At 41.3% G+C, this 16,727-nt stretch overlaps 1 protein-coding gene and 1 long non-coding RNA gene across 9 annotated transcripts in view; one reads left to right on the forward strand and one right to left on the reverse strand.

Moving 5' to 3' along the window:
• Positions 1-16,727, reverse strand: part of CNGB3 (cyclic nucleotide gated channel subunit beta 3) — a 385,692-nt gene that overhangs the window by 179,403 nt on the left and 189,562 nt on the right. For all 8 annotated transcript variants that reach the window (XM_056522291.1, XM_056522294.1, XM_056522292.1 and 5 more), the window contains one exon: positions 9,941-10,063. In XM_056522291.1, the coding sequence (XP_056378266.1) occupies positions 9,941-10,063 (123 nt within the window). The remainder of the gene's footprint in view (positions 1-9,940; positions 10,064-16,727) is intronic.
• Positions 1-16,727, forward strand: part of LOC130274226 (uncharacterized) — a 56,772-nt gene that overhangs the window by 8,877 nt on the left and 31,168 nt on the right. The window contains exons 2-3 of the long non-coding RNA XR_008844291.1: positions 583-735; positions 15,137-15,297. This is a non-coding gene — a long non-coding RNA (uncharacterized LOC130274226). The remainder of the gene's footprint in view (positions 1-582; positions 736-15,136; positions 15,298-16,727) is intronic.

Below are 16,727 nucleotides of genomic sequence, written 5' to 3' on the forward strand. Positions count from 1 at the left end.
CATCTCTCGAATCCACCCATTCCTCAATGGGCTAAACAACTTGTACTTGTCCTCATTATTTCCCACTTAGACTACTGCAATATCCTCATCTGCGGCCTTCCATAAAAAAAAAAAAAAAAAAAAAAAAATCTATCCTCAACTCTGCTGCTCGAATAATGCCCCTCTCACCTCACTTCTCCTCTACCTCTCCCCTGTGCCAATCCCTTCACTTGCTTCCCATTGCCCAACAAATTAAATTAAAACTGTTCACCATGGCATATAAGGCTCATATAAGGCTATTTACAACCTGTCCCCTTCATACATCTCTGACCTGATCTCCCTATACCCCCCTGCACGTAATGTCCGATCATCTCAAAACGTCCGTCTATGCTCCTGCCTGGTCCGCACTTCACATGACCGTCTTTATGTCAGTCGGCAAGTTGCTCTTTGTTATGCTTAATGGTCCCATGATAGTGTTATGTCTTGTTACCTTTATGATATGTAAAGTGCCCTGGAACCAAGGGCGCTATATAAATAAATAATAATGATAATACACTCCAAGTAAAAAAGAATAACAGAGCACTCACCCCAATTTCTTTCCAGGGGGCCTGACGAAGCGAAAGTTGCGCGATATAGACCGTCACCCCATGTGGTTGAGAACCCCCTGCATTTCATCTCTCTGCCTTCCCTTTTGATGTACTTGCCGGCATGTGAAATATGGAATAAAGAAGTACCCACATGTGACAAGAAATTGGGGTGAGTGCTCTGTTATCCTTTTCTACTTTGGGTGTATTGCATCTTTCTGTCTTTCATGCGAGCAGCACCACCTCTGCAAGTGGAGTACGGTATATGAAGGCAGGACACGTTTACTATCTGCAGTGTACATATTTGGACAATTGGTAGTGTCGGGAGCTAATTTGCTTCTATGAGTGGATTTTATAATAATTAGAATAATAAGTGAGTCCACCCCTCACATTATTTATAGTATGTCCCATAAGTGAGTCCACCCCTCACATTATACATACAGCATCTCATTATCTTCTCTAACTAAACCCTCAGCCTGAGTCCACCCCTCACATTATATATATCACCTCTATGCTGATGACGCTCAAATCTACCTCTACACTGAAGAATTGACACTCTGCTTCAATATAAAGTAGTGAGTGCACAGTCTGTATCATTACCATGTTTAAAGGGGTTCTCCATCATAAGGTGATTTTAGTACGTACCTACCAGACAGTAGTGGACATGCTTAGGAAGCTCTGCGTTTGTTTTAGGGCTAAATGGCTATGCTGTGAGTCCATCATAACACTGTGGTTAGCTTTTTGTGAACTGGTATTTCCTGTTTGAGTTTTCTTTTTTGCCTAAAAATCCAATAATTCCATTTTCCTCCCTCCCATACATCAGCCACCCCACCCATTGAAACATAAATGAGCTGCATCCATTCAAAAGACCTGTGGTTTTCAATCAGGGTGCCTACAGCTGTTGCAGATTAATCCCTCCACCCATTGAAGTAGACAGGCTCCCTGTCATCAGCTGACTAATGAGTCAGGTCTCGGCCGCATTGCAACCTGGGAAAAATCTGAGACAACAGTCATTTTGTATACTGTTAAAAATAAATATTGGAGTGAAAATCACTGAAGAATTGTGAGAAAACCGTCACACACAGGTACAGACACTATATTATGAACTACACTAACTTTACAGCGCCTGTAGTATAGTCAAATAAAAAAATTCCTGGAATACCCCTTCAATGTTGTGTCCTCTCAAAATATCTCAACACACAGCCATTAATGTCTAAACCTTGACAACAAAAGTGAGTGCACCCCAAAGCGAGAAATGTCCGAATTGGGCGCAAAGGGTGAATATTTTGGGTGGCCACCATTATTTTCCAGCACTGCCTTAAGTCCCTTGGGCATGGAGTTCACCAGAGATTCACAGGTTGTCACCGGAATCCTCTTCCACTCCTGTTTGGGAATGTTTGTACTCCCCCACATTCCATTTAAGGATGCCCCACAGATTATCAATAGGGTTTATATGTAACCCCAAGAACAATAATTCTGAGGAATTGGTATGGCTCAAGTTTACTATCAGTGAAAGATTGAGAGATATGTGGAAACATTTAGGAGACACAATCTTATTTAGTATATAATGGTGTATTCACATGTACAGTATCCTGACATATTTGAAGCACAGGATTTCAAGCTGCAGATTTGATGCTGTTTTGGTTTACAATTATCTCTGCAGCGTAAAATATGCAGCTTCAAATCCTGCACAATACAAAAATGCTGAAAATACTGTACGTGTCAGAAGATTTGGAAAAAAAAAATATATATATATTATTCTCTTATGCCTGAGAAGGGAGGGAGGATGGATAAAATTGAATATGAATTATGAATGTATTATATCTTGTTGATGTATTTATGTACTTTTTATATTGAAAAAAGAGGGGAAAAAAAACAGACCCAACAATCATGTTTTAATCATAGTCGTGTAACACATCTGTCTGTTGTTTTATGGGGGGGGAGGGGATATCCTGGAAGCTGGTCATTCTTTTGTAAACTTGTTAAAATAGTAAAAATAAATAGACATCTTAGACTCCTTTGGATAGGGGATAAGATGTCGCGCCCCCCCCCCCCCCCCAGATCTCCGTGACAAGACAACCCCTAGGGACAATTTAAAAACAAAAAAAACAAGTATAGCTAACACAATAGCTAACTAAAATGAAATACATGAGACATTGTCTTTAACGGCTTAAAGGGCTACTCCTCCCCTAGACATCTTATCCCCTATCCAAAGGATAACGGATAAGATGTCAGATCGCCAGGGTCCCGCTGCTGGGGACCCCCGGGATCTCTGCTGCGGCACCCCGCTATCATTACTGCACAGAGCACGCTTTCTCTGTGCGTAATGACCAGCGATACAGGGGCGGAGCATAGTTACATCAGGGCTCTGCCCCCTCATGACATAACACCCCACCCCCTCAATACAGGTCTATGGGAGGGGGCGTGGTGGCCATCACGCCCCCTCCCATAGACTTGTATTGAGGGGGCGGGCTGTTACATCAGGAGGGGGCGGAGCTGTGACGTAACGATGCTCCGCCCCTGTATTGCCCGTCATTACGCACAGAGCGAGTCTGCTCTGTGCAGTAATGATAGTGGGGTGCTGCACGGAGATCTCGGGGGTCCTCAGCAGCGGGACTCGGGTGATCTGACATTGCATCACCAATTTTACTTTATAATGACATTACTCATTTCACCAAAGTGAAACAAACAAAAAAAAAATGACATTTTGTAAAATTTGTCACCTTCCGCTTCTACACAGAGCACTTTTTGGTAAAAATGATAGATTATCTTTATTCTGTAGGTCCCTACGATTACAACGATACCCAAACTATATAGATTTTATCTTTGTTTTTCTTCTTATTTAACTTTTTGTATGAAAATGTGTATGTTTAACCCCTTAAGGACACAAGACGTACTGGAACGTCATGTGTCCACTCCCGATCTATAACGCGGGGCCACGGCCTCTAACAACGGCCGGGACCCGTGGCTAATAGCGCGCGGCATTGATCGCTGTGCCGCGCGCTATTAACCCTTTAGACGCGGCGTTCAAAGTGGAACGCCGCGTCTAAAGTGAAACCGAAAGCATGCCGGCTAGCTCAATGGGCTGTTCGGGATAGCCGCGGCGAAATTGCGGCATCCCGAACAGCTTACAGGACAGCGGGAGGGCCCCTACCTGCCTCCTCGCTGTCCGATCGCCGAATGACTGCTCAGTGCCTGAGATCCAGGCATGAGCAGTCAAGTGGCAGAATCATCGATCACTGGTTTCTTATGGGAAACAGTGATCAATGTCAAAGATCAGTGTGTGCAGTGTTATAGGTCCCTATGGGACCTATAACACTGCAAAAAAAAGTGAAAAAAAAAGTGAATAAACATCATTTAACCCCTTCCCCTGGGGTTAAATGAATAAATGTCATTTAACCCCATTGAATCACCCCCCTTTTCCCATAAAAAAAACCACAGTGTAAATAAAAATAAAAATAAACATATATGGTATCGCCGCGTGCGGAAATGTCCGAATTATAAAAATATATCGTTAATTAAACCGCACGGTCAATGTCGTGCGTGCAAAAAAATTCCAAAGTCCAAAATAGTGCATTTTTGGTCACTTTTTATATCATGAAAAAATGAATAAAAAGCGATCAATAAGTCCTATCAATGCAAAAATGGTACCGTTAAAAACTTCAGATCACAGCGCAAAAAATTAGCCCTCAAACCATCCCATACACGGAAAAATAAAAAAGTTATAGGGGTCAGAAGATGACAATTTTAAACGTATAAATTTTTCTGCATGAAGTTATGATTTTTTCCAGAAGTGTGACAAATTAAAACCTGTATAAGTAGGGTATCATTTTAATCGTATAGACCTACAGAATAAAGATAAGGTGTCATTTTTACCGAAAAATGTACTACGTAGAAACGGAAGCCCCCAAAAGTTACAAAATGCCGTTTTTTTTTCAATTTTGTCTCACAATGATTTTTTTTTCCGTTTCACCGTAGATTTTTGGGCACAATGACTGATGTCATTACAAAGTAGAATTGGTGGCACAAAAAATAAGCAATCATATGGATTTTTAGGTGTAAAATTGAAAGAGTTATGATTTTTTAAAGGCAAGGAGCAAAAAACGAAAATGCAAAAACGGAAAACTTGTCCGTATAAGGGGATGTGTGAGGGCTAATTTTTTGTGCTGTGATATGTAGTATTTATCAATACCATATTTGTTTTTATGTGACTTCTTCCTCACTTTTTAAACATTTTTTATGGTATATGAAGTATAATTGGCCTAATTCAAACTTTTATTAGGGAAGGGGTTAAAGGGGTATTCCAGGAAAAAACTTTTATATATATATATATATATATATATATATATATATATATATATATATCAACTGGCTCCAGAAAGTTAAACAGATTCGTAAATTACTTCTATTAAAAAATCTTAATCCTTACAGTACTTATGAGCTTCTGAAGTTAAGGTTGTTCTTTTCTGTCTAAGTCCTCTCTGATGACACCTGTCTCGGGAAATGCCCAGTTTAGAAGCAAATCCCCATAGCAAACCTCTTCTAAACTGGGCGTTTCCCGAGACAGGTGTCATCAGAAAGAACAACCTTAACTTCAGAAGGTCATAAGTACTGAAAGGATTAAGATTTTTTAATGGAAGTAATTTACAAATCTGTTTAACTTTCTGGAGCCAGTTGATATATATAAAAAAGTTTTTTCCCGGAATATCCCTTTAATTCACATTTATAAAAAAAATTTTTTATTTTTTTTTTTTTTTTTTTAGTCCCCATAGGGAATTATTACATGCAATCTTCAGATTGCATACTCTGTTCAAAGAGCAGCAGTGATCATCATTATCGGTGCTCCATTGACCCAGCCTGTAATGGCTGACTGGAGCATAGGATAGCCAATCAGACGCCGAGGAGGAAGGTAAGGGCCCTCATGTCAGCTCACTGAGACACTGTGATTTCACCGTGGTGGTCGCGATCAGGCCACTGAGCTAGCTGAGATGAGTTTTTCTTCCATTTTAGATGCTGTAATCAATTTTGATTGCGGCGTCTAAAGAGTTAAAGCTGGGCATCACCGCGATCAGTAACGTCCGGCATCAGCCATGGGTTCCGGTGTCTGATTGCTGGCAGAACCATCTGTGCTCCTCAGCGTGCATCATAGAAGGGAAGCGGGTGCAGGGTGCATGTACTCCATGTGTCCTTAAAGGGTACCTCTCATCAAAAAAACTTTTGATATATTATAGATTAATGTATGCAGAATAACTTTACAATTGCATGTTATTAAAAAATATGCTTCTTTCTATTTAATTTTCCACTTTGAAGAAATGACCACTAGGGGTCTCCCTACCAGTCCTGGCAGCAAGCATTTCAGACTCATGCTGGAGTCCTAAACACTACGAGCTGCCAGTCTACTTTGTTCACAAAGGAGAACACTCAGAGCTGCCAACCTGCTTTGTTCACAGCCTGTTTGGCTGTGAACAAAGCAGGCTGGCAGCTCTGAGTGTTTAGGACTCCAACATGAGTCAGAAATGCTTGCTGACAGGACTGATCGGGAAAAATACAATAGAAAGAAGCATATTTTTCATTAACATGCTATTGGAAAGTTATTCAACATTCATTAATCTAAAATATATCAAAAGTTTATTTGATGAGAGGTACCCTTTAAGGTGTTTAGGGAGTTCTCTCACAATTACAAGTTATCCCCTTACCTCAAAATAGGGCATAACTATCTGATTGTGAGGGAGAGACCCTACAGCCTTGAGAATTAGAGTTAGAGTCCCTCGTGAAAATGAAGGCCCACAACGATCAGAAACTTATCCTTATCCAAAAGATAGGGGATACTTCTAATCATGGGATGACCCCAATTAGGCCATGTTCACGTGACGGAATTTCTGAACAAAATCCATCGGAAAAATTCAGCTTAGAAATTCTATTACAGCAGAGTCCCATTGTTTTCAATGGGATTTTGCTTCACCATGTATACGGTGGAATTTCCGCAGCCGAAACATCTGCCGCAGAAATCCAGATGTCATGTCAATTCTTCACGTGGAACCCGCTTGGAAATACATAGCTGTCTATAGAGTCGGTGCACTTCTGTGTGGCCCTAGCTCCGGCATGTTCTGCCAGCACACGCTATTTGCGGAATGTTCACCTGTATTTTCTGGGCAGACATAATAATTCCCCTTGGCCTTACGAACCTCAGCCGAGACGTTATTCCTTTATTGCTTTATGTGGCTCCTCCCCTACCATTTAGAATCATTAAGTTACCTGTATTTTGAATAATAGTGCGGCCAGTGATATTTTCCATTTAATAAACATTTCTATTATAAGTAGTTTCTGATAATGGTAGGCGCTAAATAGTATAATTCCCTTTCATTGGAGCTCTTAATCATGTTTTATGTAAGAAGAAATAAAAAAAGTGAGAAAATAGCACAAAGACCCAGGGCAATTATTCTTCTCAAGTGCCAGAAGTCGATTCTGTTCATGGAGATGGTCACATTACAAAGGAATTCTCTCTTTATATTAAATTCTTTGTAAGACTGAAATGGCGGCTTAGTGCAAGGAATCAGTCAGTCACTACAGGATGAATCCTCTAATCTCCTTCCCTTAACTCTCTTAGGAAAAATATAGCTCTATTTTTGGCACATTAAATGCTGGTCCAGGTACCAGAATAAATGAGAAAATGATTGAAAAGTTAATTACAAATTTTGCACCAGACACATTGAGAAAAGAGAAAAGGGAGCGCGACTAAAGCGCCAATTAATTCTTCATCAGAAACATTCTTTCTTTTAATGTCTGATGGACAGCGAATGGATTTCATTGCATCGGCCTCTCGCGTCTTAATATCCCATGGCTTTTCTCCCTTTAAACAATAGCTGATACAATGCATGTTATTCATTTTAATATTTATGGGTAAGTGATGCAAGCTCCTGTAAATTAAGCTGGGATAGGGTTTGTGTTCGTCGCGGTGATTGATCGGGCCACTTAACATGTGAGGGCCTGGGTATATATAACTCTTCTAAGTAGAACAAAGCCAGGGAAAGTTCTAAGAAAAAGTTACTTCATTATGAGTTAAATATTTATGTAAGATTCACTGTAGATTTATTATACTTGCTTAGTTTCTTTAATAGAACTAGAAATTGCATTTTAAAGAGGACCAGTCTAGTTTAGGAAATACTTATATTTCCCATGAAATCAGTTTTTGAGTTTCTTTTTTTTTATTGTAGAACTCTATGTAGTGATGGACCTCTGTTATTCCTGATGTAAATGAAATGACCCAACCTAGTTATGCCCGAAGGGTTAAACCTTCCTAGTCTTGGCCAATGTTGTGTCCTCTTTGAGTCCATACCCTGCAGCTTGGCTATTTAAAGGGGTACTCCACTGCCCCAGCGTTCGAAAGATTTTGTTCCGAGCACTGGGTGCGGGCCGGGGGGGTCATGATGTCATGGCCACGCCCCCTCAATGCAAGTCTATGGGAGGGGGCGTGGTGGCTGAGGGGGCATTGAGGGGGCATGGTGTGACATCACGAGGGAATTGGCCATGACATCACAACCCCCGCAGCCTGCACCCAGTGTTTGGAACAAAATGTTCCGAACTCTGGGGCAGTGGAGTACCCCTTTAAGCTCTAAGTTGCCTCATAGGCTTTGCCTGTAAAAGAGGTTTTCTCTAAAGCTAGCATTTTCCTGTCTCTGATTCTGTCCTCTTGGTTTTGTGACTTTTGCTTTATAATAGGTTAACCCTTTATTACTCAATTCTGTACTTTTGTTGTCCTCCTGGCTTTCTGATCCGGCTTGATGGCCATCCTTTCTTTATGTTGGTCTCCCTGTTAGTATTGTATTTTGTGTTCTGACAGTTTTTTTCCTGACCATACTTTATTGCTGTAGTTTGTTGTTTTGACCTGTGACGACCCTGCACTTAGTCCATAGTAGGGATCATCTTCTTGTTGTGGAGTCGCCACTTACAGCGACTATGCAGTAGGCAGGTACAGGGGTTCTGGGTGAGAACTAGAGAGTCAAATATGAACAAGGGTATGGGTGTATTTTAGCAACTGGGTGTAATAAAGTTCACCTGAGTCTCCACGACACTCAGTATATAACCAGTCCAGCATAGAAAGCACTCGTACAACACTTATGTTCCAAGACTTTAACACTTTACTTCCAATGCTTCTTCATATGCTGGACTGAGAACTAGAGAGCACTGTTTCCCTGCCCATATGTGACAGTAAATACATAACTAGAATAAAAAATGGGTTTTACCATTTTCCTTTCAGGGTGTGTCTGCTTCGACTGGACAATGTCAGAGTATAGAACAAAGGTACAAAATAATAGGTAAAGTGGAAACAAAATTGTATAGTCTCCTCAGAGGCATCTCTGCCATTAAACAAGTCAGGTCACCCCCCAAGAAAGTAAAATAAGTGGTAATCCCTGCTCCTGTAGTTTACCACAGCTCCACGGAGCTCACTATGCAAGCTGTGCCTGATGACGTCTCAGCGCCAGTAACGACACCGCACTCTATCCCTCCTGTACACACTACAGCCTCTTATATAGAAGAAGGGAGCCTATCCACCTACCTACTGGTGGCTTCTACCTAATGGGAAAATTATCTACCTACTGAGGGCATCAACCTAACGGGAGGAATTACTTACCCACCACCACTTAATCCACCTACCCCTTTCCCCAACACACTTACTTATTTCCTCATACTATGCAGGGCAGTGGGCACCGTGGGCATTTTTTAGAGCACTGAGGGGATGGAAAATGTTGGGAAAATTCTGGAGAAGTGTAGAACCTAAAAAAAAATGATGGCAGATTCTGCAGAGAAGAGTCATGGTTGGATGAAGACTTCATGTTGGTCTGAGCCAGGTAGATAAGACAAGGAAAGAAACCAGCACCAAGATGATGATACCTGTGAGTCCTGTCTACAACTGCATTTCTAGCAGTTACTCCAAAAGCACCCAGAGACTTTACAATCAGTATATGTGCCATAAAAGCAACTATTAAAGGGACAATGAAAAAAATCTTCTATCTGCTTAAAACTTGTAACCTACCACTCTGTGCTAAAGAGACAGTATTTTGCCTGGATTTGCACAGAACATTCAGTTCCACATTGTTTCAATGTTACATCAGTGTTCGAATTTTCTATTTCTGCAATTTCCCTCATGGGTAAAACCTTTGTCACTAAAGAGAATTTGGTCTCACACGGGATCATTAGATTAACAAGATGACCATGTCATGTGACATATCCAAAGGACTACTACTCCCAGCTAGCCTGCGCTACTACATTTATCATCAGTACTACAAAACAATATTATACAGGTAGTTTTACTGTTATGACTGATCAGTGTACCCTGTAATGGAGATACTATAAATTAGACAAGTACAGTTCCTTACCTTCGGGCTGAAGAGCCTCCTAGTTTAAGTTTTCGTTGTGCTTGTAGTATCCCCTTCATGCAGTTAATCACCAATGGAACCCTAAAGAGAACACCTAGATTTTTTTTCATGGCCACCTTCTTCCTGAAATATAGATAAAAGAGACATAAGTGACATGTGGCACCAGCAAATAAGACATAACACAGGCATAGCTAGAAGTAGTATGTCCAGCGGATTTCTCTACATCCATTTGATACAGGGCACTGTCTTCTTTTGTGTACAGACCTGGAGCTCAGTGTTATATCTGGAATTGGTTACAGCCTCATCGATAACCTTTTGTACCTGAATGTCCATATTTAAATACTATTTCATTTTTATTAAATTAAATTCACATTTTCAGTTGCCTGCAGTCACCACTAGGTGGAGCTTGGAAGCATATGCATATAATTAAAGGGTTACTCCAGAGGAAAAAATATTTTCAAATCAACTGGTGCCAGAAAGTTAAACACATCTGTAAATGACTTCTATTTAAAAATCTAAACCCTTTCAGTACTTATCAGCTGCTGCACGCTCCACAAGAAGTTGTGTAGTTCTCTCCAGTCTGACCACAGTGCTCAGGAACTGTCCAGAGCAGAAGCAAATCTCTAAAGCAAACCTCTCCTGCTCTGGACAGTTCCTTACATGGACAGAGATGGCTGGAGAAAGCACTGTGGTCAGACTGGAAAGAACTACACAACTTTCTCTGTAGTATACAGCAGCTGATAAATACTGGAAGCCTTAAGAATTATAAATATAAGTAATTTACATATCTGTATAACTTTCTGGCACCAGTTGATTTAAAAACATTTTTTTCTTCCAGACCCCTTTAAGTATATGCAGTATGCTCCCAAGCTGCCCCTAGTGGTCGCTCCAGGCTACCATAGTTATATCATTTAATTGTATGGCGATTTAGTGAATATGCAGCCATACATGTTTGTCAAACATTCCTGTGCTGTCTATGGGGAGCGGTAGACTGGTTAACTACAAATAGGAAGCCATTGCTAGGCAGTTAAAAACATATTACAGTGACCCCCCGGCCCCGACCTACGATGGCCCCGACATACGATCATTTCAACATACGATGGCCTCTCAGAGGCCATCGTATGTTGAAGGCAGCATCAACATACGATGCTTCTGTATGTCGGGGCCATCGCATAAACGGCTATCCGGCGGCGCAGACTGCTTAAGCTGCCACTGGATGTGCCCCGTTGGTCCGCTGACGATCACTTACCTGTCCTCGGGGCTCCGGCGCGTCCTCTTCGAGATCCCCTGCATCGTCGGCGCTCTCCATCATCGTCATTACGTCGCTGCACAGGCCGTCCTGTCATCCAATTGGAGCGGCGTGCGTAGCGATGTGATGGCGGAGAGCGAGGATGACGGGGAAGCAGAGGCCTTGCCGGAGCGTCGGGGACACCACGGGGACGCGGCGACAGCGATGGAGGGCGACATCCAGGGCAGCGGTGACAAGCGGTGACGGTCTGGAGAGGCGGAGACACGTGAGTATAACCTCCAATACCAGTGGTCTTCAACCTGCGGTCCTCCAGATGTTGCAAAACTACAACTCCCAGCATGCCCGGACAGCCGTTGGCTGTCCGGGCATGCTGGGTGTTGTAGTTTTGCAACATCTGGAGATCCGCAGGTTGTAGACCACTGTCCTATACTTTACATTGCACGGATCCCTCAACATACGATGGTTTCAACAAATGATGGTCCATTTGGAACGGATTCCCATCGTATGTTGAGGGACCACTGTACACGGACCGCTGCTGTTAAAATGTTCATCCACACATTGCCATCATGGATTGTCAAAAAAGTTCTCTTTATTCTGCTGATAAATATGTTTTTGAATACAAAGGGAACCAGCAAAAAGAAAAATGATAACTAAGAAGTTTTCCAGGCAAATATACTGAACACACAGCACAGCGCCTGAGACGCAATGTTACATGTGACTTCCTTGGCCATTAATATGGAAATTGCATGCTGCCGAAACAGAAGTGGCAGAAAATTGACAATAATAAAATGTATTAACTAGCAAATGAAAACAAGGAGATGACAATTTCCTGTTTAATGGGAAAATAGAATGTAAAGAAGATTACCAGTGGTTGAGAGTAACATTTATACAGTAACAGGATCAGGATAACATGAATGAAGGAAATCACAAAAAGCCCTTATCGTTGCATTCTCTAGGGCTCTGTTCACACTTTTCTTGTCTCTGTTCATCAAATGACCTTTCCACTGTTTTGTGACAAACACAATAGCATGGTAACACTGATCCCAATGGGACATATTGGATCTGTCATGTCTATACTGATTCCTGTAAGGAAATACAGTGTGAACAGAGTGCAGCAATCCTATGCTTCAGAGTCCATTTGAGGATAACTCCACCAACCAATGATAAAGGTCACCTATATTAGTCCCTCTGCATACCACAAGGGGACAGTAGGCTGAGATATGGGACATTGATTGACAGGATCCTAACATTGGGGATCAGCTTTATCTGTTCTTTTCCCTGTAGAAATCATAAGATGGCTTCTGCTTTCGGCTATGCCCACACTTGCATAAATTGCATTTTTGTCTTCCATCGTAGGAGTAGAGAAACACGACCACAATGGACACCAGCAGGGTCCCCATATACTGAGGTTTGCTGGGTTCCATCATAGGGTCTGTCATTTGGCAGAACGAATAACAGTGTATACCATGCTTTTCTTACCATCAAATATGAAGTAATCTACAAAAGAGCAACAAAAGGCAGATATGAACAGAGCCTAATTCTTTTTTTTTTTTAACAATAAGTGTTGTTTATTGATTTTTAACAGATGTACAAGAAGTATCAAAATACTAACATACATGCAATATCAAAAGAAGACATGAACAAAATGGCATGCGACCTACAGGACGTAACAATCGTCGTAAAAGTACAGTCATCCAATGAGCGAGTCGCCGCACATGGCCATTATCTCATGTGTATTCAGTAGTATAGACAAACAGTTATACTAAATCTAAGAGACACGAGGCAGCATGGGGACATCAAGGACAACTGACATAGCACTTGAAGGGTCGCTTCAACAACAGGTAAGTAAAGAACGAAAAGAGAAGGGGGAGTTGTGTTAGAGCAATGAGAGGGAAGGAAAGGAAGGGGGGATAGAATAGACAAGTGAAAAGGACAGGCGAGATTAAAGACATACCTTGTGTGGCAAGTAGACACCGGATCTCCGCTACAGCCAGGCGAGCGACGTATGACCTAAGTGACAGTCAAGGGCCAAGGTGTACCTGTCGTGAATATGTCTAATGGGGGAAGCTATCGGCTATCAATTGGATAGGTGAACCTCCTCATATAGCCTAAAGGACGTGAATTGTGTCCAGGGATGCCAGATCTTGTGGTATGTGTCTATTTGGCGAAGGGATTCTGCCCTCAACTCCTCCATCCTATGTAGATAGGATATCTCCTGAAACCAATTAGATATGGTAGGAGGAGTTTTGGATCTCCACAGTCTCGGTATTATTGTCCTAGCCGCCAGGAGAAGAAATGAAATCAGTTTTAAGGTGTGTTTCGGGATACCGCAAGGGAGGATGTTCAGTAGGAGAATTTTGGGTGTATTCTGCAGTTTATAAGTTGTGAGGTGTGTAACAACCCTTAGAACCCCGGCCCAGAAAACAGAGCCTAATTCTGTTAAAGGAAAACAAAACAAAATACAAAAATATAGATCTTGAAGAACCACCAACTTGTTAGGGTTGAAAGTGTCCCTCGGTATAATAGCAAAAGGTAGAAGGATAAAAAAAAACTGTGTTATCCAAGTGCTGTTATCCTTTACAGCTATAGTCCCAAGCTGTATAGACAGATGTACGTTCACCTGATAGTGTTGCGCTTCAGGCATTACATTATTTTTGGCGTTCAGATAAAAGAAATATTCTTCTCATGTGTCCTTGGGGTTGCCGGTATCTAGGACCAAACTCCAATAAGGGAACAGTAAATTTTCGGCAGAATATGTAGGGAATATCCAGGAGATACTTTACAATACAGATACCTTTAGTGACACTGGAGGAGCAATTGGATAACCTAATAATGACCTAATCTGAAAAAATAATAAACATTTTATTGAGAATATGGACAACATACGTCTCTTCATCAGGACCTGACAAGGTGAGAGTGGTCCTCGTGAAACCCGTTAAGTTTTGTCTCAGAATAGTCATATTTTAGGTCTAACTGATATCCAGGAATATGATGAGCTGGGTGAAGTAATTGTGCCAAGCCCAGCGGGCATGATATGGTCCATTTTCTGCCCTTAGGCCAAATTTTAATTGTTTTAACCCCCCCCCCCCCCCCCCCGAATGGAATTTTGTCAAAAGCTTAAAAGATTTCCTAAGGTTTCTAGAAATTCTTGAAAAAGTTATAGGCTTTAAGTTTTCAATGGCACTGTTGCTGAAGTCTTTATATTGGATCAGATTTATAAATTTTCATCCACCCACTCCGACATGTTTCAGAAACAAAACAATTTCCTTCATCACGGTATTCTTTATCCTCCCTGATGAAGAAATTTATTTTTACAGAAACACAAAGGAGTTAGTTTGACCCTCGCAAGCTTCCACAGTGACACCACAAACCAGAGAGCAATTTTTTAACACCACTGCTTGGTTGAGATGCCACCTGTCTGGCCTGTCTCCCACACAAAGCGTCCTGCCCTAATAGAGGACTGTTGTATCAATTTCCATCCCATTTCTTCATCTGATGACACATCGATAGCCGCTACTATTTCCTCCATCTGGGAACACTATCCACATTCAGGATAATAGCTTTTTACACACACCAGTGACCTTCCACACCCATGACTTCTAAGCTTGATTACTTTAACCTCTACTTACCATCTAAACAGTCACACAGTCTATACTCTCACTCTCCTCCCCTTTGTGTTGTTGGCTTTATATAACAGTTTTTTCATTGTTTATTTATGAGTGGTATATAGAGGAACCACTAGTCCAATAGCAGCATACACCAGAATGGGGTTTCCACCTCTGTTAGGGTGCACAAGTAAACTAGCGCCAGTATATCCTATGTACAGTTTTGAAATTGTAGATTGGTTGGTTTTCCCATCACAGACTGAGTAAAATGCACATTCTACCTACCACGACTGATGTTGTTTCCAATTTAACCCAAGACTGATGAATTCATTATGTTTTCAGTCTATAGGAAGCAAGTTGTACAAACACATCAGAGCACATAAAGAAGGCACCCATTGACTGGAATAAAGAAGAGGGTCCCCAAGCAACAAGACAACATCTCTGTCGACTGTGCCGCCATGCTGCCTAATTTCTAAGTGACGAAAACTGTGACCATAGATCAAGTACATTATCTTAGTGGAAGAATCATTTGCAAACTGGATATTTTTATGATGTGCGGCTATCTGATTTACCTAATATAAGAAGCTAATTGAATTTATAGCATGAGTCCACATCTAAAAGCTGGGAAAATATGATTATGTTGTTAAGTGACTGAGCACATAGCAAAACTCTTTGTGACAAACAGATTCATGCACAGCATCAATTAATATTATCCCCCGGGTCTACTTAGCCACTACTATGCAACAAATTAATACCTAACTCAATTTGCAATATGTTATAGAAGGGGTCACTTTACAGATATTTACCAAGTCGATTTGTTTTTCACACTGTCATTATACCTGTTTATTATGCCGTCCATTACCCTAATGCCACCTGATTACTTTGCTATTGTCTGAGCAGCGATAACAAACAGATAAATTGAAGCAGCAGGTGCGCGAGACGTCAGGATATTATGTGCTATTAGTCATTATTTAAGAAACATACAGTGCGGAAAGAAAAGATTACTTTTTTTTTTAAGATCATGGGAGCACGGTTGGAGTTCTTAGCACAGTATGCAGAAATGGAAGTTCTGCAATAGCTCCCCAGGTTCTGTGTAATGTGTAGACTCTTAATTTTGTGTTATAAATTTTGTTTATTTATTTATTTTTTATTATAATTTTTTTCTTCTTAGCATAATTTTTTATTACAGACATAATAAGAGTGGATGGTTTGTCCAAGACAAATATTAGTCTTGTGCGCGACCCAGCCGCACCAAAGGGAAAAGTAAATGAATAAGGGTGGTTATACTAGTTCTCTTGAACTTCAAGGGAGAGAAATATTATATATAGGGATGTGTAAATAAGTGTATGACTGTTACGTAGGGCAGGGATAGAGTGCAGCCCTGAACTCGGCCACTCCCTTTGTCCCTGACGATTTGTGCACCTGCCCAAGGAAGCGGGTCCACAACCACGGTGCCGGTCCCTTCCTCTATAAGTGTTGGGAGTCAGTAGTCAAAATAATAAACTACAAAAAAACGGACAAAGGTCAGGAACAGCTGGAGACACACAAACTAACATAAATAACCTAAACATGCGCACACACACAATTACACAGTCAATGAGCTGAGTCGAAGCCAGGAGGGAATGAAGTACAATAGCAGAGAGTCAAAGGGTAGTCAAAAACTGAGTCAAAAGTCACAAAACCAGAATAAACAATATGAGTACAGAGGTTGCTAGGTCAGTTACAAGAACTTTCACAGGCAAGGAATGACTTGGAAAGACCTTCTTATATATGCCTGTGCAACTAACAGGAGGACTCCAATTGGCCGCAAACTAAATCACACCCAAAGCACAGAGGCGCAGTCCCAGCATCCAAGGAAAACAAAAGGTCTCAGGGCAGATTAACCCTACGGGTTTGGACAATGGCTATATTAAATATGGGGATGTGTAACTAA

This window comes from Hyla sarda, chromosome 5 (assembly GCF_029499605.1).
Source record: "Hyla sarda isolate aHylSar1 chromosome 5, aHylSar1.hap1, whole genome shotgun sequence".
Classification (NCBI taxonomy): domain Eukaryota; kingdom Metazoa; phylum Chordata; class Amphibia; order Anura; family Hylidae; genus Hyla; species Hyla sarda.